Below are 25,280 nucleotides of genomic sequence, written 5' to 3' on the forward strand. Positions count from 1 at the left end.
AAACAAACTTTTTTTTTTTAATTATAAAAATGTCCAGACACAAGAGTAGAAAGTATATATCCATCACACAAATGTAACATTATCAAGACTTTTGCCACATTTGCCTCATCTATTCCTCTTCCTTTTCTTTTTTTCTTTGCTGACATATTTCATAGCAAATCCAAGAAATCAAGTCCATTAAATTCTATGTATATCAACATGTATCTCTTTAAAAAAGTAAAATATTTTCTTTTATAATCACAATGCAACTATCTAATTTAGGAGAATTAAGAATTGTTTGCAGACTTTTAGAGTGAATTTTACAGAATTTTACAATTTGAAATAGTACTATATTCGAATAGCAATATTCTGTAGCCTCAACACAAGTATGTTTTGAAATGTAAGGTGCAAACCTGCCATCCAACCAAAGCTGAGCTCAAGAATACCTAAGACAACTATAAAAAAGTGTCAAGATTTCAGTCTTTGTACATTGTTTTAATAAAAAACACACTGCTTTATACAATTATACAGATCCCAATTTGTAACATTAAAATACAGAATACAATAAAGTGGCTTTGTAAGTTTTTTGAGACAGACTTCCTGTCACACTTAGACCTTTATGATTATTAAAACATAATGACCAAGAGAAGTACAGATTTTCCAACCTCATGATTAGCAAATTCCTCTGCAAATGAACGAAGGTATACAGTCATCAAAAGGGGAAACAGTTGGTAAGATGGATGGTCCTGCCTATTTTGTATTAATATGAGTGAGAGACACAATCAGAGCTCCAAGAAACTGTAGTTAAATGTTAGAAGTGTGGGCAATATAGCTTTCTCTGACTTCTACCAAGGATTACATCCTTGATACATAAACATCTTTAAATGTAAAATAGTTCAGTATGATTGCATCTATATTTTTTCCACAATGACGATTTGTTAACGTATTAATCTGATATATATATGTCTTTTTTGAGCTGGAATCATTTACAAAGAAACAACGAGAAATCTTGAAAAGAAACCATTAGTCCCAAGTAAAATTATGTGTAAAACTTTTTAAAGTCTATGGAAAACAAATGTGTGGGCAGGAAACACTGGCTACATGACAATTTTTATTTCTAAGAGAAAGTCTTACGGAAGTAATAGTCTTCTTCTTCGTTTTACAAAACAAAACAAACACAAAACTCCTAAAATTAATCCCACAAATCCAAATTAGCTGAACTTGAAGCGACAAAGTGAAAGCATCTTGTCATCTGCACATTAATTTGATAAATCAAACTACACTGGAGAAAAACCAAACAAACTGCATCTGCTCCTGTGCAGAACTGGTGATTCATTTCAGCACTTAAACTGTTACACAGCTCTTTTTAAAAGAAAGTTGTATATCCGGAAAACCCAACAGACTATGTTATTCATGAAATTCCATATAAGCTGTAAGGTAGCCAAGAGTTGATGGCATTTAAAAACAGCAAAATTTTACACTCTTGATACCCATTGATGGACTTTGTGCCAATATTTTAAAAATATGCTTTTTATCGACTATAGATGAAATGGTGGGAAGAGAAATACAGTACAATACTATATCATATCCCAGCAGAGAGGTACTACGTTTGTATAAAGAAATCACTAAAGAGTTACTTGTTGTAAATGAAGTTCCTGTCTAGGCATTAGACCATAATCTAAATGTTGATAGTGCCTAATTTTGACTCCTAAGATAAAGAAAAAGAACTTATGTATCAAGATTAATTCTCTTTGGCTTCAATGGATACCATTTTCTCTGGGGGCAGTCTTTACTTTGCTTTCTTTTCAGTACTATGTCAGTGGTTTTCCTGGTAGAAGTCTCTGTTGGTGTGGTTTCTATTTGTGTTATAAAGTTCTCAGGTTCAACATCTGGTTTCCTAGAACAACTGGAAAAGACTTCTTGGTGGATTCTCTGGAGATGGATAACAGGCTGCATCTTTAGAACTTGGGAAAATCCGTCTCCTTGTTCAATTAATGCAGGCAGGGACTTACAAAAGTAAACAAACAACAGTAATACTCCACATTAGTCTCAGGTTAAAATACAAACACACAGGGACAAATACAACACTCTAAAATTTAATTTTTTGGGTTGAGATCTAAGATCTAATTTTTTAGGTCATGGATATTCAACTTTACCTTAAAATACTAGTTTTAGCTGAGGAATTTTAATTAAAAGCTAAGACTAAACAGATATGTTCTATTCCTACAAATGCCTGGTAGTAAAATAAAACTTTGGTAGAATAGGAGGTAACAGAATTTCAGAGCTAAGGCTTTAGTGTCTGAAATTCCACATTTTAGGCTACTAAGTATTTTAGAAATCTTAATCATCATCAAGAGCAGGAAATCAGCACATTTTTCCTGTAAAGGGCTATGTAGTACATAGTTTAGGCTCTGGGGGTGGGGGAGGGCCTTATATCTCTGTTACGATTGTTCAACTCTTTCACTGGAAAGAAACCATGGGCAGTAACTAAATGAATGGACATGACTGTATTCCAATGAAGCTTTATTTGCAAGAACAGGTGGCAGGCTGGATTGTAGCCTGGCCCACCAGGTCGCCACTCCTGATCAAGAACATGCTATGAAGAAAGCATGAGCACCAGGAAATCACGGAATCAATACAAACCACAAAACAACGTTATAGAAATTTTAAGAACTGGGAAGATTATGAAAAAATTTTAAAATAATTTTCATATACTAGAAATACAAATGTTTTCCTGTTTATGTAAAATAAATGCCAAGAATATACATAATTTTATTACAATAATATTAAGACTATAACTTGATATGCAGTATAATATAGTGGTTAAGAGTATAGGTTCTAGTGCCAAACAACCAGGGTTTAAATCCTGGCTGAATTATTTACTTGGGCAATCTAATTAGCCTCTCTGTGCCTCCGTTTTGTCATCTGTAAAATAGGGAAACAGCAGTACCTATCTCACAGAGTTATTGTAAGGATTAAATGAAGTAATATAAGTAAAGCAGTTAGATGATGCCTGACCCATACTAAATGTTAGCTGGTATTACTATCCAAAATTATTGGACTGCTCTCAGAACTCCAAAATATAATCAACCTTTAAAGAAGCCAGGTATGCTACTGGCACATAGTAGGTACCTAATAAGTGGTAGTCATTCTGAATGCTACTGCTCTTAATAATTCATTAAAGATCTATTTAAAAGACTATGGACATTTCCTATTAAAATAGACTAAAACACATGTGGATGTTAAAAGCAAATACCTAGCTACACATTTTGTTCATTTTATAATTTTTTAGTATGTAGCTCTTACCTTCATGGCTTCACCCATCTGTTTAGCTACTTTTTCTCCTCTGCATTTCAAATTTTCCACACGAGAGGCTGCAAAGAAACCACCACACAGTATTTTAGGTTTTTTATCTAATACCAAATCATAAAAGACAAGCAGATGCTCTCTGGACAAACATCCGTTAAGACAATTCACCTTAGCTCAATCTTTCTTAGAATATTTTGTCGTCTATTAAACCAAGTCCTATTAATCTAGATAAACAAAAAGACTGAAAATATTAGAACAGCAGAGTAAAACTAATAGTTACAGGATGATACACAAGAGTTGTATTATGAGTAGTCTTAACACTACGTGCCCCTAAGGGAAGCCTAATGTTTGTTTTACGTACATATTGTCTACCACTGTTTAACATCTTCAAGCACTATCGTGTTTTAAGATAAACGTAGGCTAATATCTGATATTTGTACTACTATGAATTTTATAAAAGTAAATATATTTGGACTTAGAATTTATAATCATGGGGCGGCCGGTTTGCACAGTGGTTAGAGCGCTGTGCTCACAACACCAGGGTCGCCAATTTGATTCCCTCATGAGCCAGTGAGCTGCGCCCTCCACAACTAGTTTGAACACAACGACTTGACATGGAGCTGATGGGTCCTGGGGAAAAATACACAGTTCCCCAATAAAAATTAAAAAAAAAAATTTATAATCACACTCCATCAAAGACACCTAGATGCAATTTCTGGAAAAATAAAATCCAGAATAGGTTGTCAGTAATATTAATTTTTCTTTCTCCTTACTTCCTTGATGCTTTTCTTATTCCGAATACGTTTTATTTTCTTCTAATCTTTGGAGATGAGAAAAATCATTCCATTATGAAATCATCTATAAATTAGCTTTCAGAATAGTACTCACTAGCAATTTCTTGAACGTGTGAGCAGGTACGTAACTATGTTAGGATGACCACAGCTTTACTGGCTTCAAGAGACTGGCACATAAGCCAGGAAAAGAATTTCTTTCATAGCTGTTATTTTTCTTTTCTGACTTTCCTTAGCTCAAAAAAGTGAGAACACATTTATTAAAAAAGGAAATGAACAGCAAAAGCAACTGGAAGAAGGCACCCAAAGGAGGAGAAAGGCAGAGCAACACCATGGCTGCAAGAAAGGGTTCTTAACCATTTCTGTTACCAGAGATTTCTTTTGGCAATTTGGTAAAGCCTATGGACCCTTCTCAGAATACTTTTTCATGTATTTGTTTCTTAATTCAGGTACAATTTACATACAATGAAATGTAAGTCTTAAGTTTAATATTCAATCACCTTGGACAAATATAAACCAGGACATTTCAATCATCCCAGAAAATTTTCTTGCGCCCCTTTCCCAGTCAATCTTCTCTATAAGAAGCAATCATTCATGTGATTTCCATTACACATTAGTTTTGCTTACTCTAGAAGTTAGAATGTTTTAAAACAAAATTTTAAAAATACAACTATTAAAAATTGTATAGGTAATATATGTGTCTCTTTTAGTGATTTACATTTATTAAAAAATTAGTGATTTACATAACATCGAGTGGCAGATCTAACAATTACCGTAATATGAAGATAACGAGTACTGACAATATTGTGAGGTATGTGCAACAACTAAAATTGAAAATATCTGTGGCTTCTAGTAGCAAAAGCAGTTATAGGTACTGCTAATGCCACCACCACCATTTCCTGCATTCAGAATAGAAGGAAATGCTCGATTTCAGTTTGAGGTTAGTAAAAATAACAATGTAGTTTTTTTTCCTATCCAAGGTCATAGTCCCCCTATATTCAAAGGACTGTATTTATTGTATACATAAAAACATAATGGGCATATTGTTTGAAAATCTAACTAGCATACTGTTTAAAAATAAGCTTATCCTATGTTTCCCAACTATGCACACACTCAGTATATCTAGGTAAAGGGGGTAGGAACACGTATTTATGTGCATGTGTGTGTATACATTCATCAAGCTGTGTACTGTACGCTATACCTAAATATACACCCGCATATACACATAATGAACAAATTCTTTTTTAATATTTCCTCTAGAAAGTTGTCTCACTGTTATGCATAGGGCAAGGCAATCATTATCTTCATTGTTATACATGATTCACAAAATAATCCATCATCCAAGTGATCCTTAATTTTTTAAAACAAATACATGCTACTTGTTTTAAAAACGTGTCTATAAACCCACACTGATGGACAATTTGTTTTCCATCTGTTGCACAAGCAATGGCAATGTAAAAAATGCCAAGAGTAGTTGGGGTTGGTGTGTAAAATGGACTAAGATCCTAGGCTTGGATAACTATAAACATATTTTCACACATGAATATCTTGTAGAATATTCTAAAGTTGTGCTGGACATATAAGACATTTATATTCCTGGCTCCTGACTACAAAATGCCAGCTGTACCCCTTCCATTACTGTGGTAACCAAAACCTTTTTCAACTCCTACTTTTTCAAAAAGGCCGCTAGGGGGCAGTACTGCCTCCAGTGAGAACCAAAGCGTTTCTGATTTTTTTCAGAACTCCCTTGGGAACAAGAACCTCATTCTCTTAATCTTAGACTCCCTCGTGTTGAACACGGTGCCTCACATGTAGAGTTGGTGCTCAGTACGTATGAAGGACAAGGCTATGACAGAGGGTGCTGTGGAGGCACAAAGAAGTGAGGTCAGTCTAACAGAGGATTGAAGGGAGTAAAAGCTTCACAGGTGTTCTAAGTGAGTTGCCTTACAAGAGGATTTGGTGCTGGAGGGCTGGGAGGGAGTGGAGATAGGAGGAGGGGTGGTACAGAATGTGCTACACCAAAACAAGGGAATAAATCATGAAAGAAGAAAACACAGGAACCAGGAAACATGATCCAAAACAGAAGAGCAGTAAAGGAAATTCCCAGGGTAATGAGGAAAGGAACAGACAGGATAGAAGCTTTGCCCCAGGCCTACAGAGCAACCAGTCTAGATTAGAATAGGAAGACAAAAAAGGCTCCCAGAGGAATAGCTCCAAGAAAAAGGAAAAGGTTTTAAAATGGATTTGATAGATAACCCTGCAGTGTTTACCCAATTGAGAGGAATTTTACAGTTCTCCTGAAGTGTCTGGGAAAGAATTAGCGACAGACACAATAGCAAACAAAGCAAAGAAAAAAAATAAAGAGATTATCGTTCCAAAGGGGGATGGGAAGCTGTTCAAGAAAGAAAACATACTCATAGTAATGATTACCTGACTCATATTGAAGAACATTTACACAGTCATGACAATATTAATACTAAGTACTACTGACATATTGAAAAAGTGAGATCAAAAGTGAAGCTGATGAGTGTAGATTATTCTTTTGAGAAACTTGGCTACGGGAAAAAAAAAAAAAGTTCAGGGAAGAGAAACACACTGGCCTGAAAGCTTTCCCTACTTGATCCTCTGACAGCCCATTCCTATAGTAGTATGAGCTGGCATATACTGCCCGTCAGTAACACTGTTAGAAACCCTGTGAGGCAAGCAGGTTTCATCAGCCTCCTTTTACAGATAAGGAAACAAGTTGTGAGAGCTGAGAAATTTATCTAGAATTGAACAGAATTAGAACCCATACCTCCTAGGATCCAAAGCACATATTCGTCTATATTCTATATGTAACTTTCCAAAATACCACCTTTGCGAAAAATTATACTATCCTCGTAAGAATGTAAGTTAACAATGGTAAAAAAATTAACTCCAACATAATGAAAATCTCTTAAAATAAAAATTATGCCTGGTAAAGATTTAAAAATAGAACAATACTATAGTTAAATCTGCTTTAATTATTGTTATAGTATCCTTTTTAAAAATGAATTAAATTCCTTTCATTGAAACCTAAGGAAAATCAATAATTTTATGACTAAAACCAGACACACAAAGATTTTTTAAAAAATCAACTATTTAATAATTGTGCACTTTTGGTGGGATTACAAATTGGTGCAGCCACTATGAAGAACAGTATGGAGGTTCCTCAAAAAATTAAAAATAGAACTACCTTCTGACCCAGCAATTCCACTCCTGGGTATTTATTCAAAGAAATCCAAGACACCAATTCAAAAAAATACATGCACCCCCATGTTTACTGCAGCGCTATTCACAATAGCCAAGATACGGAAACAACCAAATGCCCATCAACAGATGATTGGATAAAGAAACTGTGGTACATACTGGGGGTGCCAAAAAAATGTGGACAAGTTGGACAAGTGGACACGTTGGTCAATGTTGCTCAAGCAGTAGTTCGCTGTAATCAGAAGTGTCTGGACGCTGATGGTAACCACTTTGAGCACCTCTTGTAATTGCAGAAGTCAAAAGTGACTTGTGTTCATCTTTTGTTATCGGTATATATTAAGTATTACAATTTTAATAGTTTTCCTTTCTTAAAATGTGTATACTTTTTTTTTGGAACCCTCTATATATACAATGGAGTATTACTCTACCACAAAAAAAAGAATGAAATCTTACCATTTGCAACAACATGGATGGACCTAGAGGATATTATGCTAAGTGAAATAAGTGAGGCTGAGAAAGACAAATACCATATGATCTCACTTATATGTGGAATCTAAATAATAGAATAAATGAACAAAACAAATAAACTCATAGATACAGAAAACAAACTGATGGTTGCTACATGGGAAGGGATTGGGGGATGGGTGAGAAAGATGAAGGGATTGGGAAGTACAAATTGGTCGTCACAAAATAGTCACGGGGATGTGAAATACACTATGGGGAATATAGTCAATGTTGTAAGGGCTATGTAGGGTGTCAGATGGGTACTAGACTTATTGGAGGGATCATTTCATAGAGTATATAAATGCCTAACCAATGTGCTGTACACCTGAAACTAATACAACACTGAATGTCAACTATAATTAAATATATATATAGTCAGGGGATGTAAAGTACAATACAAGGAATATAGTCAATGGTATTATAACAGCTATGTACAGTGTTAGAGGGGCAATTGACTTGGTGGGGTTATCACTTTGTGAGGGGTGTAAATGTCTAATTATTATGTTGTTTTGTACACCTGAAACTAAATAATAAAAAAGAATATATATATATATACACATATATATGTATATACATACATGTATATATATACACACACACACACAAAGGGGGGGAAAACAAACACAAAAATGATCACTAAAGATGTGACTACTGTTATCTGTAAATGCATCAAAAAAGCATTTTCCAACATCAATATCTGCTAAGTAAATTTCAAAATATATCAACTTTTCACTCCCTCACTCAGGATCATTTCTATAACTAGTAAGGGCACATGGGTACTCCTGATATACAAATGTCTCCCATGCTGATGGCTGGTCCCTGCCTTGTCGGAGATGGGGATGGGCTTCCTCCAGGTGCATTCCCAATGGCTTTCTCACCATAGCCTTGATGGGCACATCCTCACGGCATCATTCTTTACCCTCTCACCATACACAAAGGTGCTTAGGAATCCAAACTGTTCCCCCCAAATCCTATGCAATCACCATGTAGTGCAACTAATATGCATTGGAAATGTGATTTTTCTAATATTTTTCATCACAAATGTGTAGCATTTCAGCTACGTTATAGATTAAATGGGTGTTTAAAGGGTAGCCTGGAAACTTGCCCTTTTATGTTACCATCTGTAAATTTTTTTTTTCAGGCAGAAATGCGTTTGAAATTCCAAAGCTAAGATTAAATGTGAATTGTTGCAATATAACCATGTGTAAGGGAGTGGCTACCTGTAAATATTCTGATGGTGGCTTAAGCAAACGGGCGTTATCGGGAAAGAAGAGCAACTGCCTCCCAAGTCCTCTGCTTGTAGGGTCAGCGCAAGATGTGGAGGTACGACCAGGTCTGCCGCAGAGAAACTTAAAATAGCTCCTCATCATCACTACATGTTTAGTGAAGGACAGAGGGAAAAAAAGAGTGTCTCTTCAATTAACCTCCAAGAACATTTTTAAAAAGAAGGCAATCTGAAAGCAATTATTAGTTTTATTAATAGGATCACAAAAGATTATAACTGACAAATGGTAACTCATTGGTAGACGGCTAATCAGAAGACTGATGCAAGGATATTTAAAAACAAAGTGCACTCTGAAAAATGTGGAAGTTAGGCACCCTTGAGGACACTGCCTTCCCTAGTCACTTGCTTTCTAAAACTTAGGGAAATGAAAAAGTGGAAATGAAAGATTGAGTAACCAATCGAGTTTTGCTTTCAGGCCACTGCACTGACTAAACTGGGAAACATGAACTTCCAAAGACTGCACAAATTCAGAAATTCAGCACAAAAGCATTAAGTGAGTGCTTCCTTTCTCTTTCCAATGGAGTTTATGAGCCCAGGAGCCTGAATGAGCAAGTATGTATAACATAGGATGTCTGGCTTGTGCTGGTTTCTAAAGGAGTAACCAAAGGCATAAGAACCATGGTTTGTAAAGCAGCGTTCCTGGTAAAAATGACACCAAAAACTAAGTGGCGATTTATGCCTTTCTGGAAGAGAACCCTATGCTACAACTTAAATCTGTTGAACACACCCGCTAGGCAGCAGGTATGTAATCTGCCACCCACTCCTCCCTGCAGCTCACCAGTTCCTGCAGTACCGAAGTGCTGTATCTCTCTTAAGGCGCCAAAGACTTTCGAACTCCTAGCTTGTGTTTATCTGGCCTCAGCCAAGTCTCTAACCTTATCCTGTAATGCTCTTTCCCTCTGTTTCCTTCACTACAGCCTCAGTGGTCTTTGCTTCCATAAATATTCAAGCCCATTCTTGAATTAGGAACCTTGTTCTAGCTCTTCTAATTGAAAAGTTCTTCCGCTTGTCACAAGATAAATTCCTTCTTGCTACTTCCTCAAAAGTGTTTCCCATCACCTAAACACAGCACCCTAGCACTGACGTTACTTATTTACTTTTAGATTTCTTTCTATTTTTCTGCTCCCACTAGAATGTAAGCTCCACAGAGCAAGGACCTTGCCGATGCTGCTCCTCCAGAGACACTATGCAGGAGTGTCTCTGGCACATAGTAGACACTCGATAAATAACATGTATTGAATGCACGGATGAGTAACAGTCATTCAGTACTTATTGAGCCTGGTGCTATATGCTGGCTACATACAATGCAAAGTCAAGTCAAAATGCTCATAGAGCTTTCAGTTTTGTGAGCGATCATACACAAGGGAATACACAAATACTCATACGCTGTAACAAATGCTATTAAGGAAATAAATGTTATGATAGAGAACTGAGGAGAGGCTATTTTAATTAGGGTGGTTAGGGAAGATATCTTTCTGAGGAGGTAGCAGTTCAATGAAAAGAAAAAGCTGAGAAGATGGCAATCTGACAAGCACAGGGGAAAAGCATGTGTGGAAGTGAGGCACTTTCAAAGAACTGAAAGATGAGCCGTCGGGCTAGAGCAAAAAGGAAAAGAGCCTGAAATGATTTGGAGAGGTAAGTGGGAGCCCAATCATGTAAAGGAATGCTAAGAAGTTTGAAGCTTATTATACAGTTTTTAAAATTGGAATATTTTAGGATTTTAAGCAGAGGAATGAAAGCTGATTTGTGTTTTTAAAAGTAACTTGCACTTCTAGTCAAGTTGGCTCGGAAGTTCCTAAACCCCCCCCCTTTTGTCCAAAACATGATTGGATATAGAAAATTAAGAGAGCATATTCCAAAGCATATACAAACGAAACATTTATATGAACCAGAAAAAAGGGAAAGTGCACTAAATCAGGTAAGTCAAATATCACCTGCCCCCCCACACACTAGGCTCAGACAGTTTATATAATAGATGAATCTTATCCTCTTCAAAAAACAAATAGCCTCTATGTTTACAAACTGTTATGATGGTAGTATAACCTTGATGTCAAAAATGGAAAGGGGGAGACAGCGGAGCCCGGGAAGACGGCGGCATCGGCACCCGCGACGGAGGCCCTGTGAGAACCAAGCGGCGCGGGGTCCGCCGTGCGCGGCGCCCCTGACATGGGCGCCAGCGGCTCCAAAGCTCGGCGGCGGCGGGGGGTGGCGGCCCGGGGGCGGCGGTCTCTGGCAAGCTTCCCCCTTCGTATTCACGCGCCGCGGCTCCATGTTCTATGACGAGGATGGGGATCTGGCTCACGAATTCTATGAGGAGACAATCATCACCAAGAACGGGCAGAAGCGGGCCAAGCTGCGGCGGGTGCATAAGAACCTGATTCCTCAGGGCATCGTGAAGCTGGATTTCCCTGTGATCCTCTATGAGGTGTGAGCCTGGGGGGTGGCAGGCATAAGCACCCCATCTCAGCAAAACGCCCCCAGGCTCAAGGTGTGGCTTCGGTTGAACCTAGGCTGAAACCACACCCTAAATAGACTCCATTTGCCGGGAACCTACAGCTGTAAGCGGGGAAGTTGGGTGCTCTGCATTGTTGGTTAGGTGCTGGTTTGTATGCTGACATGTGGCTGGTGGCTGGCAAGGGCTAATAGCAGAGTTACCAGCCCACCTTCCCCAGCAGTCCCTACAAGGAGCATGGCGGGGCATAAGCTGATTGGGAATGCCTGGTTCCTGTGCCCTTGCCTGACCTGCTTTCTTCAAGCTTGCCTAGGGCCCAGCCCTGCTAGAGGCTACACCACTTTACAAGTAAGTTCTGCCTTCTTCCAGCCCCTGGGCTATGGGAGCTGTATACAAGTGGGAACTTCCTTTCCCTCACTTCCTTCACCCCTTAGTTGGAGCATTTCAGCCCTTTACTACCTGGATCCCTCCTGCTGGGCAGAGGCTGGGGGCAACACGAGCCTGATTCTTCCTGCCTACCTGCCCATGTATTTCCACCCCCAGATGGATGGACAGTTTGTTGGCTGTTAATAAGAGTGGGGACTGGTATGGGAGGTTTCTCCCCCCACCCAGGACTGGGTTGATCCCACTGCAACTAGTTGTTGTCCCTTATTGTCACCCCTCCCCTGATCCCCCACTTGAGAGGGCATAGGACGGGCTCAGGAAGGGCTAAGGATGCTTGTGCCTATGGGGAATTGCCCCAACCACCTACTCCATCTAATCCCCCTTGCCTTTGCTCCAGCCCTCTCCCCCATTGGGAGGAGACCATCAGTCACCCTGTGGTGAGGGACAGCACCCTAGGGCTGGTGCCAATAGCTCTGAGGAGCCCACCCCCTTTCCCCTATAGTATGCCCATCCCTTCAGGATCAGTCAAGGGAAAGTACCAGTCCCTGGGTCAAGACAGAAAGGAGAGAACCACCATAAAGGAATACTTAAAATGTGAACGTTTGTAAATAGTCTAGTTCATGATGTTGGGGCAGAATCTGATTTCTACATAGAAATGACTTTTTTTTTAAAATTCCTTACTGTGAAAGCTCTGTGCTTCAAGAGTGGAAAATGGTATGGGGAGGGTGGCCCCCAATCTAGGAAGGCTGTTGTGTTATTTATTCAGTTTCAATAAAATTATTTGTAGACCCTGAAAAAAAAAAAATGGAAAGGGACGGTATGTTATAAAACACATGTTCATTTGTGTGTGTGTTGTGACTGTGGGTGCAAATATACTATAGGAAAATATACTAAATAAAGTATAGGAAGTTTCATTCAACAGTGTCTGAAAGGAAAAATACGTAATGAGAAAGTGAGGGTTTTTTGTATGAATGGAAAGCTAACAACCAGAAAAACCTGTCAATGTTAATTCACCACATTATGAGAGTTAGAGACAAACAGGACATGCTCTAGGGACACAGGGAAACTTTGAGTGATAGAAACTGTTCCATATCTGGATTGTGGTTGTATACATTTATCAAAATTCAAACATGTAAATTATACCTCAATAAAGTTGGTTAAATAAATATGTGATCTCAGTTGATACAAAAGAAGTATTCAATGAAACTAACGTTTATTCATAATTTTAAATTATGACCAATTATTACCACTACTATTCAACATTATATCGACAGTTATAATCAATGTAATAAAACAAAAAAATGTGTAAAGTTCGAGAAAAGACAACTCCCCTCCTTACTTGCAAATGATTTGATTATCTACATTTAAAGAATGTAATTAAAACTAGATAAACCACTAGAGTTCAGCAAATAAAAATCAGTGGTGTTTCCAAACACCAGCAATATGGAATTATAATATGTAATCCTAAAATATTACCATTTTTAATAGCTACAAAAAGGTAAGGTATCTAAAAACAAATAAAAGATGTGTAAAACCTACATAGAGAAATTTATAAAACACTGTTTTTCTTATAACCATTTTTATTACATGTTTTGAAACACTTCTCTACATGCATTACTGAATGGCTATCATATCCGTTCCCTTAAAGAACGCAGTTCTCAATGAAGCAAGCAGGCAGCACTCATAACCATCTTTATTATGTGTTTATAAAACACTATTGAAGGACATTTTGAACAACTCAAATGCAATATAATTATGTTCACGAATGGGAAGACATATATTGTAAACATGGCACTTCTCTCCAAAGTGATCTATAAATTAAATGCAATTCTAATCAAATCCCAATAAGATTTTTCAAAAAATTTAACAAATTGATCCTAACAATTCCTACGGAAGAGTAAAGGGACCAGAATTGGTAACAAAATTTTGAAGAAATTGCAATATATTAAGACTTCTTATAAAACTACAGTAACGTGAAAAGTGTGATACTGCAGGAAAGACATCCAAGTCAACCAATAAAATTAAGAAGAGAGCCCAGAAACACACATGGACACTTAGTATATTAGAGAATGGCGTCACAAAGCTGTGGAGAAAAGATGGACTAGCCAATAAATGATGCTAGGACAACTGGTTATCAGTATGATAGAAATTACATCCCTTCTTCCAAAATTAAAAAAAAAAATTCAGATGGATTCAAGACCTAAACATGATAATCAAAACTCTATCAAACTCTATCAAAACTATCAAAACTCTAAAGAAAATAACAAAGGATCTTTGTCACCTGAGTAGAGGATTTCTTAAATACTGAAAGAACAAATTATAAAGGATAAAAATTGGCAATTCTGACTACATTAAAAGTTATACATATGCATATATGTATATACAGAAAGTGCCAAAAAGATGACTACACATTTTAAGAAAGGAAAAAAACTGTATTAAAATTGTAATACTTAATATATACCAATAACAAAAGACGAATACAACTCATGCTTGACTTCTGCAATTACAAGAGGTGTTCAAAGTGGTTACCATCAGCATAACTTTAATAGTTTCTTTCTTTCTTAAAATGTGCATACATTTTTCTAGCACCTTCTGTATATATATAATCATTATAAAGTTAAAAGACAAGCCAAAACTTGAGAGTAAATATTTACAGTGTTTATAACCAAAGGATTAATATTTAGAATGTGTGTGCATGCACGTATGTATATGTGCCTGTGTGTGTGACTCTTAGAAATGAATAAGAAAAGTTCAAACAACTCAATAGAAAAACGGGCAAAGACTATAAATAGGCAACTCACAGAAGAACCTGTATAGGGTGAAAAAAACATAGGAAATGATGCTCGACCTCTCTTTAACTACTACTGCATACCCACCAAATTGGCAAAAACTATAGTATACATGTGTGTGACTAACAATTGTTGGCAGATGTGGGGAAGCAAGAACTTTCAAATACTGCTGGTGGGAATGCAAACTGCTACCACTACTTTGAAGGGGTAGAAAAGCTCAAATGTAATAAAGCTGAATAGAAACAAACCTTATGACCTAGAAATTCTGCTTCCAGAAATCTACCCCAGAAAATCTGTGGCATATTTATACTATACAAGGAGACGGGTTAAGAATGGTTATTGCAATACTGTTTATAACAGAAAAAGTAAATAAATAAACACAGCAAAATCTAAGTGTCCCTCAGTAGAGGAACGCATAAACGGTGGTGTATTCATACTCTAGAATACTATATAGTAGCTAAAAGAACAGAAAACTATGTGTGTATACAAAGTTGAGGGAAAAACCTAAGTTGCAGAATGGTATGATCAGTATGATACAACTTATATAAAATTTAAAAGGATGCTATACATTGTTTATGGACATATAGCAATAAAGTAAAAGCATAAGAAGCATGAATAGGAAGGATCCACTCAGCCTGAGGATAGTGGTTACTTCTGAAATAAGAGGGAGTGGAATGGGATGGTCGTAGGGATACAAAGAAAGATTTAACTGTATCCATGTCTTTTAGTTTCTAAAAAGGTCTGAAGCAAGTTTGGCAAAAATACAAATAGCTCTCAAGTATGAGTAGTTGGTACAAAATGTTCATTATGTTTTACTCCATATTTTCTACATGTTTGAAATATTTCAAAGATTGTTTTTTTTAAAATCAACTGTGCCTGATGTATTACATACAATGGAATGGCAAAGACCAAGAGTGAAACAGGAAGACCTTCTAGAAAGCATGTGTAGAAATCCTGGCTAGAGTGACGGTTATCTAGACTAGAGGTGATAATATTGAGATGAAGAGAAGCTGATATTGAGATTATATTTCAAAGGAATAATTTGTAGAACTTATTGATGGACTGGATATGAACAGTTCAGGAAAGACTCAAGGCTGACTTCTGGCTAAAGTAATATGTACGTGAAGGTACCATTTTATCAGATGGCAAAAACTGGTAAAAGAATCAGTTTGAGGGCATGAAAGAATCCTATTTTATGTTCATCTTTAACTTCTTCCACTCAGACATAAGCTCTTTATAGGGAGAATGTCTGCTTTACCTTTGTATGCCCCAAAGTTCCTAACATAACTATGCCAAATCAATATTATACACACTGGTATCCATTGATTCTATATCCATGGATTCAACCAACTGTGGATTGAAAATATCTGGAAAAAAATATTACATTGTTGCTGATGTGTACTATGTAGTCAGGCCTATGATGGATGCGTCCGTCCATACTGAACATGTACAGACTTTCTTCCTTGTCATTATTCCCTAAACAATGTAGTATAACAACTACTTACACAGCTACTACTTACAATTTCCATTGTATTAGGTATTATAAATAATTTAAAGATGATTTAAAGTATACGGAAGGATGTGAGATTATATGCAACCATAATGCTATTTTATATAAATAAGGACTTAAGCATCCGTAGATTTTGGTATCCACGAAGGTCCTGGAACCAACCTCAAGAGATACCGAGGGTTGAGTATATTGTGTTTTGAAAACAAGACAATATTCTTTAAAAGGGTCAGCTTTCAAAAAATCTGAAAATCATTTAATACATTTATAACAAAAAGAAAAAAACTTTCAAGAAGTTCCCATTAGTTTTCCCATGCAGTTTATTCAGATTTTTAGCTTCCATATAAATTTATGCTTTCCACATTCCTCCTAGGGCATTATAATTAATGTCATATGATTTTACCAGTTAAGAGAGGCACTATAAGCTATGCAGTATTATAAGGCATACCATTGTAAACGGGATAAAATTTATAATAGGGTTATTACATAGCATCTCCTTACCAACTACCACTTATGTATTTTACTTATAGCTTACAGAGTCTCTTATTTCATGAAATTCATAACACAACCTCAACAAGTAGGCGGATATTCTATAGTATTTAGTGATAGAGCTGTTAGTCCCACCTAACGCATCAGGCTCCAAATCTAGAATTTGCCGTAAAGATCCCGATGCTGGGGCCAGTCCGGTGGCTCAGGTGGTTGAAGTGCTGAGGTCGCTGGTTCGATTCCCACATGGGCCAGTGAGCTGCGCCCTCTACAGCTAAGATTGTGAACAACAGCTCTCCCTGGAGCTGGGCTGCCATGAGCAGCCGGAGGTTGGCGTGAGCCACTGTGAGCTGCCGTGGGCTGCTGTGGGCTGCCGTGGGCTACCTCGTGTCAGCATGAGCGGCCGGCAGCCAGTGGAAGTCCAACAGATTACCTCAGCCGGGGGAACACAAGGCTTATAATCCCAGCCTGGGCCAGGGAGCTGTGTCCTACACAACTAGACGGAGAAACAACGGCTTGAACCGGAGTTGGGGTGGGGGAGGTGGAAGAAAGGGGGGAAAAAATAAAAAAGAAATTGATGCTGAAGTGACTTATCCATGACTTGTCCAAGGATACACAGCTAATAAAACTGTCAATTGGGCCCGCCTGGTGGCTCAGGAGGTTAGAGCTCCATGCTCCTAACTCCGAAGGCTGCCGGTTCGATTCCCACATGGGCCAGTGGGCTCTCAACCACAAGGTTGCCGGTTCAATTCCTCGAGTCCTGCAAGGGATGGTGGGCTCCACCCCCTGCAACTAAAAACTGCTGAGCTGCCTCCCGGACGGCTCAGTTGGTTGGAGCGCGCTCTCAACCACAAGGTTGCCGGTTCGACTCCCCCAAGGGATGGTGGGCTGCGTCCCCTGTAACTAGCAACAGCAACTGGACCTGGAGCTGAGCTGCGCCCTCCACAACTAAGACTGAAAGGACAACAACTTGAAGCTGAATGGCACCCTCCACAACTAAGATTGAAAGGACAACAACCTGACTTGGAAAAAAGTCCTGGAAGTACACACTGTTCCCCAATAAAGTCCTGTTCCCCTTCCCCAATAAAAACAAAACAAAAAAACTGTCAATTAATTATGCTGTGCTTAAAGAGCTGATGCTATTCTAAGCTTATAGACATTATGAAAATGTATAATGACAAAATCACCTCAAAATTTATTCAAAAGATAGATTCTGATCATTCTTTTGCTTACTTTTGAAATCAGAATCATATTATACAGAGACTTTTCTAATACTACATAACTGGAATGGTAGGAATAAAATCACATAATGATTCTTCAAAGGATCATTTAAGTAAATTTGTTTCCCCTAAGATAAAATAGTTACCAAGTTTCTTTAGAGGAGAATTAACTGTATCTAAAAAGTAATAATACTTGAGTATATTACCATACCACCAGTTTCAATTCTTATTTTCATGTTGTTCAGAACCATAACAAGTATATGTCAACCACTATGTTTTGCCAACTCCCTTTTTAGTGAGCCATAACAACTAAGCATTAGGTCCAGGTCAATTTCTATTTTCAAACACAGTCAATGCTGTGACTTTAACCAATTCAGAGTATCTTTATGCTTATACTTCCCCATCTCAGTTTATTCCATCAGTTTGGGAGATTTGGGGAGGGCTGGGGGATGTGTTAGGAAGTAGTTCAGAATTTGACAAAGGTAAATGCAACGCCATAAGTATAAATATCCCTTACAAATAAATCAAGGTCTTGTTTTTCTAATAGTTCAGAAAGAAATGGTACTTTTGAGCACCAAAGGTAAATTCCAAAGGGTTTCTTAGGAAAATTGTTACAAGTTTTTAAATGTGAGAATTGAGCCATTTAAAAATATATGTGATCCACATTTTTAGCAATGTCCGTTCTGTTTCTGGATTATATAACTTTGTATCAATTTGGTTTCTCTGTTTTAGAGGATGCATCTGAATGGAAACAGAATTGAGTTTAAAGGTATAACAAGTGTGTCTATCTCTTTTAAGTTCAACATATTTTTATTGGATTTAATTTTGTAAATGATGAGAAACCAATGTCACTAAGGAGTAACATCCTGAGTGCTTTAATAGTATAACTTTGGCTGTAATGCAAAGAATGGATAATGTAATAGCAGAGGTGGGAGGATGTATGTTAGAAGTTAGAGAGGAGAAAAGTGTTACAATAGTCTAGGTCGAGAGAGCTTTACACAGAGTCCAGACTCCTGGGTCCTTTTCCTGGAGATCTGAGTCAGTAGGTTTAAGCAAGTTCTCACAATCCTTAGTGAAGAGCTAAACCAGGATGACTGGTAGTGAGTTAGGACATCAAAGGGAAGATAACCTTGACTCTGACCCCTCTAAGAGTATCAGGAACTCATAAAAATTATAAGCTAATGCTTCATTTTTACCACAAATGAACAGACTCACCTGGATCAGGGTCGTATTTTAGGTCCAGTGGATGTACAACAGGGTGGTACTGCTTCTAAACATAATACAAATTAAAACAGATTTAATTTAACCACTTACTCTCATACAAACATTTCCTTCAGCTAATGTAAGCAAATATACTATTAGTGAGTAGTACCATTCTTTTGCAAAAAACACCAAACAAACCAAAAAAAACCCCCAAATTAGATCCTGAAATCTGTGGGGAAGGGAGGGGAAAAGATCAGCCAAATTAAGGCTGAAGTATGCCTTTTACAGTATTGCCACCTACTGCAAACACTAAGAAATAACACCATAAAAAAGTATTGAAGAAAAGCAATCAAGCAAATTAAAGGCACAGAAACTAAATGTTGTGTTTAAAGTACTAGGTGGTCTCCAAATTATAAATTGTTTTACAAAAGTTCATTTTCAGACAAGTGTTTGGAACTCAGAACTCATGTTCCCACAGAAACTCTGTTTTAAGAAGTGGCTAGGCCATGCCAGCAACACTAAGGCCTACACATCCCATGATACACTGGGACCATGGTAGCGGAACCATAGGAACAGTTTCCATAATTCAGACAAAAAGAAAGAGGAAAATGTTACTACTTACTCTTGCCCAAAACTAGCAAGAGCCAAAAAGCTTTTTAAAAACAAAACTGTCTTCAGTATCTTCGCCCCATCCATTTGTATCATTCTTTAAACTTCCACAGCACTGCCAACTTTCTTTTACGTGCTACTACTGATTACTAGGTTTTCTTCGGGGAGGGAGGGGTAATTATAGTGAGGGAGACCATGGAAAACATCACATTTTGAATATTTTTCCTGAGGAAACATTAAAAAAGGGGCAGGGAGATGAAGTGGGGTATTTGTTTGAGGACTAACTGCTATAGAAGAAAAAATGAAAAATTCTACTTATAAGTATTTTTTCTCATAAAATGAGGACTAAAATATTTTAGATAAAGTACCTGCCTTTACTGTCTAAGGCAATTTTCGAAAAGAAAGCAACTGAAAGATTTGTATGTGAAGTATGTTAATTTCAAAATCTAAGACAAAGAGCATAATAGAATCTAAAGCAGCATGTACAACTTATTGTTGTAGTTCTCATTGCAGAGGCCATTCCCAGCAGACCTAACTCCTGCCCCATCATGATTTTTGAAGCAAAACAAATTACACGCAATTCATAAAGAAAATTTCAGTATTATGAACAGGGACTCCATCTTCATCATCAATTTAACTAAAGCATCTTCCAAAATATATAATCATACACAAACAATGAACAATGTGCCAAACATAAGTGACAAATAGAAAAGCCTTAAAAGATAAATTTATTTTTCCTTCCTGGTCTCAGATTTAGAAAGTCACTATCAGTCTTCCATCTTCAAATTTTATTTTAGTTATCAGTTATGTTCAAAACCTAGTGTGACTTAGAATAGGAAAAAGTCTTACAAGAAACAAACAGTAATTGAGGAAGGAAAGACAACAAAAATAAAACGTCATTTATCTCCACATGGATCGTATACTTTAATTTTTTTAGTGTAGTAAAATAGACGTAACATAAAATTCACTATTTTAACGGTAAATCATCTTACCAGAATTTCTTGTTTTGCTTTTATGGTTTTGATGACACATTCAAGGATCTTTCTGGGATACTGCTTACGTTTTGTGGCTATATCTACTATGATTTCATCAAACTCATCTTCAAGTACTTTGATATCAGAATCTATTTCACAGGGAAAAAGAAAATAAAAATTCCTCAAAACACATTGTTTATATTCTATATGGAAATGTACATACACTAAATTTAGAAAGTAAAATAATTAAGGAAAACAAATTTGGCAAGTTAATGGATGCCCTCACTTTGAGACTGACTCATTTATGCAATGAACAAGCATTAAGCACCTATGGGAAGCCAGGCCAAAATCACAGAAATACAAAGAGGAACATATCATGATCTCTGCTCTCTAAGAGCTCACGGTTCACTGGAAGAAACAGACTGCCTGTGGAATTTAAGACTTTAAAAAGAAAGTAACATTTGAATGGGACCTTGACATGTAAGTGTAAATCCATTGGATTAAACTAGGTAAGAAAAAAATAATAGAGAGAAGCATTTTAGGCAGAGGAAACAGTATTTGCAAGATCACTGAGATCACTGAGACTCAAGATCACTGAGTCTCTGGGAAGTTCTAAGTGGCTGCAAGATAAAGTATACAGAAAGAAGAAAGATAAAATAACTAGACTGTAATGGAGCCCAGATATTAACCATCACAGATGAAATGAATGCAGGTGATACATCAACCTTATTTTGAAAATCATTTCAAAGAGTAACAAATATTGAGTAGTTCAAAATACTACAGAGCTAGGTCCTCAGCTTAACTGTCTTACACAATGTGTTCTGCTGTGTCAAAGTCTATGCTAAAAATGGATTTATTTTATTAAGTAGAAGCTTCACTGGGGAGAAGTACCGTATATATTTTTGGAAACATTTTGAGACCTTGCTGATACATATCAGCACATACTTACATATTGGGTCAAGATAACTGAGGTGTTGTACGTTGGGTACAGCCTTTATTTATGTAACTAATATTAGTTAAGTCCAACAAAATTACTTCTTTTGAGTATTATGAGAGATGGTCATTTCTTACTTTGAAATCATTTAAATGAGCAGCCTTCCCTAAATTTTAATTTATCCATTTAAAAATTTCAATCACTAACCTGAAAGGAACAATGTACTATTTCACAATCAGCTAAAAAAAATCAAGTCTCCCAGCTAAATCTTCTATGTAGGGAGGAAAATGGTTTCCTAGCGCCACCTAACGATAAAGCTATAATACTGAAATGTATAAACAATTTGAGCAGGGAAGAATTAGTCATTAATGTAACAAATATTCAGCGGGTGCCTACTATGTGTCAAGCTAAGTGTTAAAAACAGTGATGAGAAAAACAAATATAGTGCCTGCGTTCAAGGAACTTACATTTTTAATTCTTAAATGTGCCTGATCAAGTCTCCTGAAATCAAGTCCTTTCAGGGTAGTTAAGGGGCAGAGAGGAAGGTGGTTTCACTTGCAGGTATATTCATTCACTCATTCGCTCATTCATATAAAGATCTCAGTGAACAAAAGAAGCAAAAACCTCTGCCCTTGTGAAGCTTACTTATTGCTCCTGAATATTAGATCAGATGCAAATCCTATGTATTTATTTATTTTTCCAAATCCTATTATCTGTTGAACATATTTTTCTTTCTCTCCTTTCCCACTGTCTTAGGGCAAGTCTTCACCATATTTTGCTGTACTACTGCAATACCTCCCTAAGGTCTGCCTGCCTGGAATTTTTCCCTTCTCTAATCCACCCCCCACACAGCCAGCAGTTAGCATTATAAAATACAAAAAACGTTTCATGTTCTACTTTAAAACCCTTCACCAGTTCCCCATTACCTACAAGATAAGGTGTAAATTCCTTAGCATATCCTACAGGGCTCTCTGTGATCTGGCCCCAACTTACCTTTCTGGCCATATCTGCCATTAGTTTTCCCAATTCACATCTGACATTTTCCAAACATATCACTGTGTTGTTTGCTTTACATGTCCCTCCTTTCTGTCTAGTACATTCTCATTTATTACATGCATTTAATAACCTACTCTGTTATGTCTGCTCCCACTTCCCAAATAGTGATTCCTTTTCCATTTCCATTAACTATGAATCCTAAATGGTGAGGATCGTGTCTTTTCATCTATTTCCCAGCATTTGGCATAGTGACTGGCATTTATCAAGTGCCCATGAGAAAAGGTAAAAGTGTAGTATTCTCAACGACTTCACCACATTGTTATAACGATAAAAAAGGGACAGAGAACATAGATATTCGACCCAGGCCACCAACCTGTCAGAAAATACATTTCTTAACTTATAAATTGATGAATCACATTGCTAAAGGCAATCTGGACCAAACGATGAAGCAATTCCAAAATGACTTCACAGAACAAGAGTCAGATAAAGACACAGTAATGGATGTGTAGTTTGAAAATACTCCTAGGTGATTCTGGTATACTCCCGCTCCCCTATTAACTAGCAATCACTCTGATAATATTTGAGAAATCCAATGTTATTGTTGTGATGTTTTACTATTTAAACCAGAAAGTGAATTTTGGTGACTTTGAAGAGATAACTACAATAATAATCCCAAGGATCAGACAGTGAAGTCTTCTGGGTAAAGTATTATCTTAATGTTGAAAAGAAAAATTATAACCACTGAGGGTGACTTGACATGCTTGGAATCAGCTCAAGAGTATAACTGAGATATCAGAACAGTCAGCAGTGGTATCAAGCTGTGCTAGTCAGATCTCTGTAATATCACCATGGGGACAGACAAGACACTCTGGCTCTCCTGTCAAGATAGACCTTTCCCTGGACATGGGTGGAGAATTCGGACTCTCTTCCCAAATTGATCATTATTTTTCTGCTGAATTTCTTCCTTCCTACACTGAACATTTTCTTTCTACTAAAACTTTGATTTCCTCAGATATGTCAACACCATTAGTTAGGGTACAACCAAGGCTGCTTTGGACCAGGAAAATATTCTGTCTTGTAAAGGCAGTTTCTCCAAATACTGGCCTCATTCTTTATATGGTCCTCTTATTGTTTAACTTCATACTTCTGAAAATACTTCACTATCTACTTGTAAAAATCACTTGTAAAAATACAACTTGATTCATAAGGTATTAATCATAGGAATTCGCTGGGCCTGTTTCTTCATCTGGGGATAGTTCTACAGCATTTTCCAACTATTGACAATGGTACTTTTGAAGATTAATCAAAGTCTTATTGAGAATACCAGATAAAATATATGAAGGATCAAGGTATCTACTGTGTTGTTTGCTTCAGATTTCGACTTCAATAGTCTTCTAGTTTTCCCTTCCCCCACCCAGCAAAAAAAATTTTTTTGAAGTAACACTGAGAATGGGGATTTAAAATTAGCATTCAAAATAAAAGTAGCTACAAAAATAACTCAGAAATTAATGACAGAAGGAAAAAGTTAAATCACATACCTATGAAAGACTTATCTGAAGCTTCTTGCCATGCTTGCCCATTAATGCTGACATTCTCTTGCACAGCTGATTCAAAAGTCTGCAATAAATTCACAATAGTCAAGTCACTAAAAATAACTTTAAACACTGAATTCAAACATTTTGGCAAAATAACAATCTCAGATTTATGATAGGCAATATAAAGTGACACTAGCCTATGAGTATATTTATTTTCAATGAAGTAAGATTCCATTTCAATTATTGATTCTACTCACATTTTAGCTTATATATAAATTTTCAAGTGTTACCTGCGAATACAAACTGTCTTTGTAGTAGTGACTGGCACAGTTGTACCAATACTATTTTTTTTTTTTAGTGTATGTTTCCATATTATGTGGTTTTAGATAGAGACACGTCAACAAAACTAAAGCCTCTGCCTTTTATTTGCTCTTATTTAAAACACAAGTGAATTCTCTTAGTGAAGTTTTCAAAACTTTATCTTCAATTTACTTTATTGCCCATTAAATAAGGTATAGTGGGTTAAGCCAAGTTCCTATTTTTCTGCAAAGTAATTAAATGTTCTAAGTACCTTAGTATTTCCTAGAAAGGGGTGAACTGTAGGCATTACACAATAAGGTAGTCTTATCCCCCAAAATTATGTCCTACGGTACATCTCTATTCTTCCCTTACTTGCAAGGACATTCACGCTGTAGAAGAGCCATGTATACAAAACTGAAATACAGAATCACAATTCAGGGAGTGTGTCTTCGTTCTTCTGCCACTTTCCCTTTATTTTTATTGTTTGCATTGCGGCCATTCACCCTCATTAGTGTGCTGCATTGTAACATTTTAAACTTTTTTTCTACATATACATTGTTTGCAACATATGACGGTCACCCATCCTCCAATTTGTTGTATCTTTGCCCAAAAAAAAACGTCTTCCAGGCTTTGCAAAATATTTGAGACAGTAAGGGGACATGAGTTCTAAGGGCCAGCGTGCGATCTTAAAGAGAATTTTATAATCCAGACAGCTTCCTGACCTACTTTGGACTTGTAGGGAAAACGTTTTCATTCTCCTTACAAGATGTTCTAAAACAGGCAAAAGTAAGGCCA

The 25,280-nt window shown here is 36.9% G+C and overlaps 1 protein-coding gene and 1 pseudogene across 4 annotated transcripts in view; one reads left to right on the forward strand and one right to left on the reverse strand.

The window, feature by feature from the left end:
• NSL1 (NSL1 component of MIS12 kinetochore complex) overlaps nt 1–25,280 on the reverse strand; it is a gene marked incomplete at its 5' end in the record, with an annotated part of 26,049 nt that continues 769 nt past the window's right edge. Inside the window, 5 exons of one of the 3 annotated variants that reach the window (XM_081024817.1) lie at nt 1–1,986; nt 3,286–3,353; nt 19,150–19,204; nt 20,739–20,869; nt 24,189–24,267. In XM_081024817.1, the coding sequence (XP_080880943.1) occupies nt 1,708–1,986; nt 3,286–3,353; nt 19,150–19,204; nt 20,739–20,869; nt 24,189–24,267 (612 nt within the window). In that variant the 3' untranslated portion in view covers nt 1–1,707. Of the gene's footprint in view, nt 1,987–3,285; nt 3,354–13,610; nt 17,230–19,149; nt 19,205–20,738; nt 20,870–24,188; nt 24,268–25,280 lie in introns of those variants that run through there. The other 2 variants (XM_081024819.1, XM_081024818.1) reach the window with 2 other exon arrangements.
• LOC308487068 (tumor suppressor candidate 2-like) lies at nt 11,263–11,527 on the forward strand (annotated as a pseudogene). The gene has a single exon. The product of its transcript is annotated as a tumor suppressor candidate 2-like (transcript).

Source organism: Rhinolophus hipposideros (assembly GCF_964194185.1).
Source record: "Rhinolophus hipposideros genome assembly, chromosome: 19".
Taxonomy (NCBI): domain Eukaryota; kingdom Metazoa; phylum Chordata; class Mammalia; order Chiroptera; family Rhinolophidae; genus Rhinolophus; species Rhinolophus hipposideros.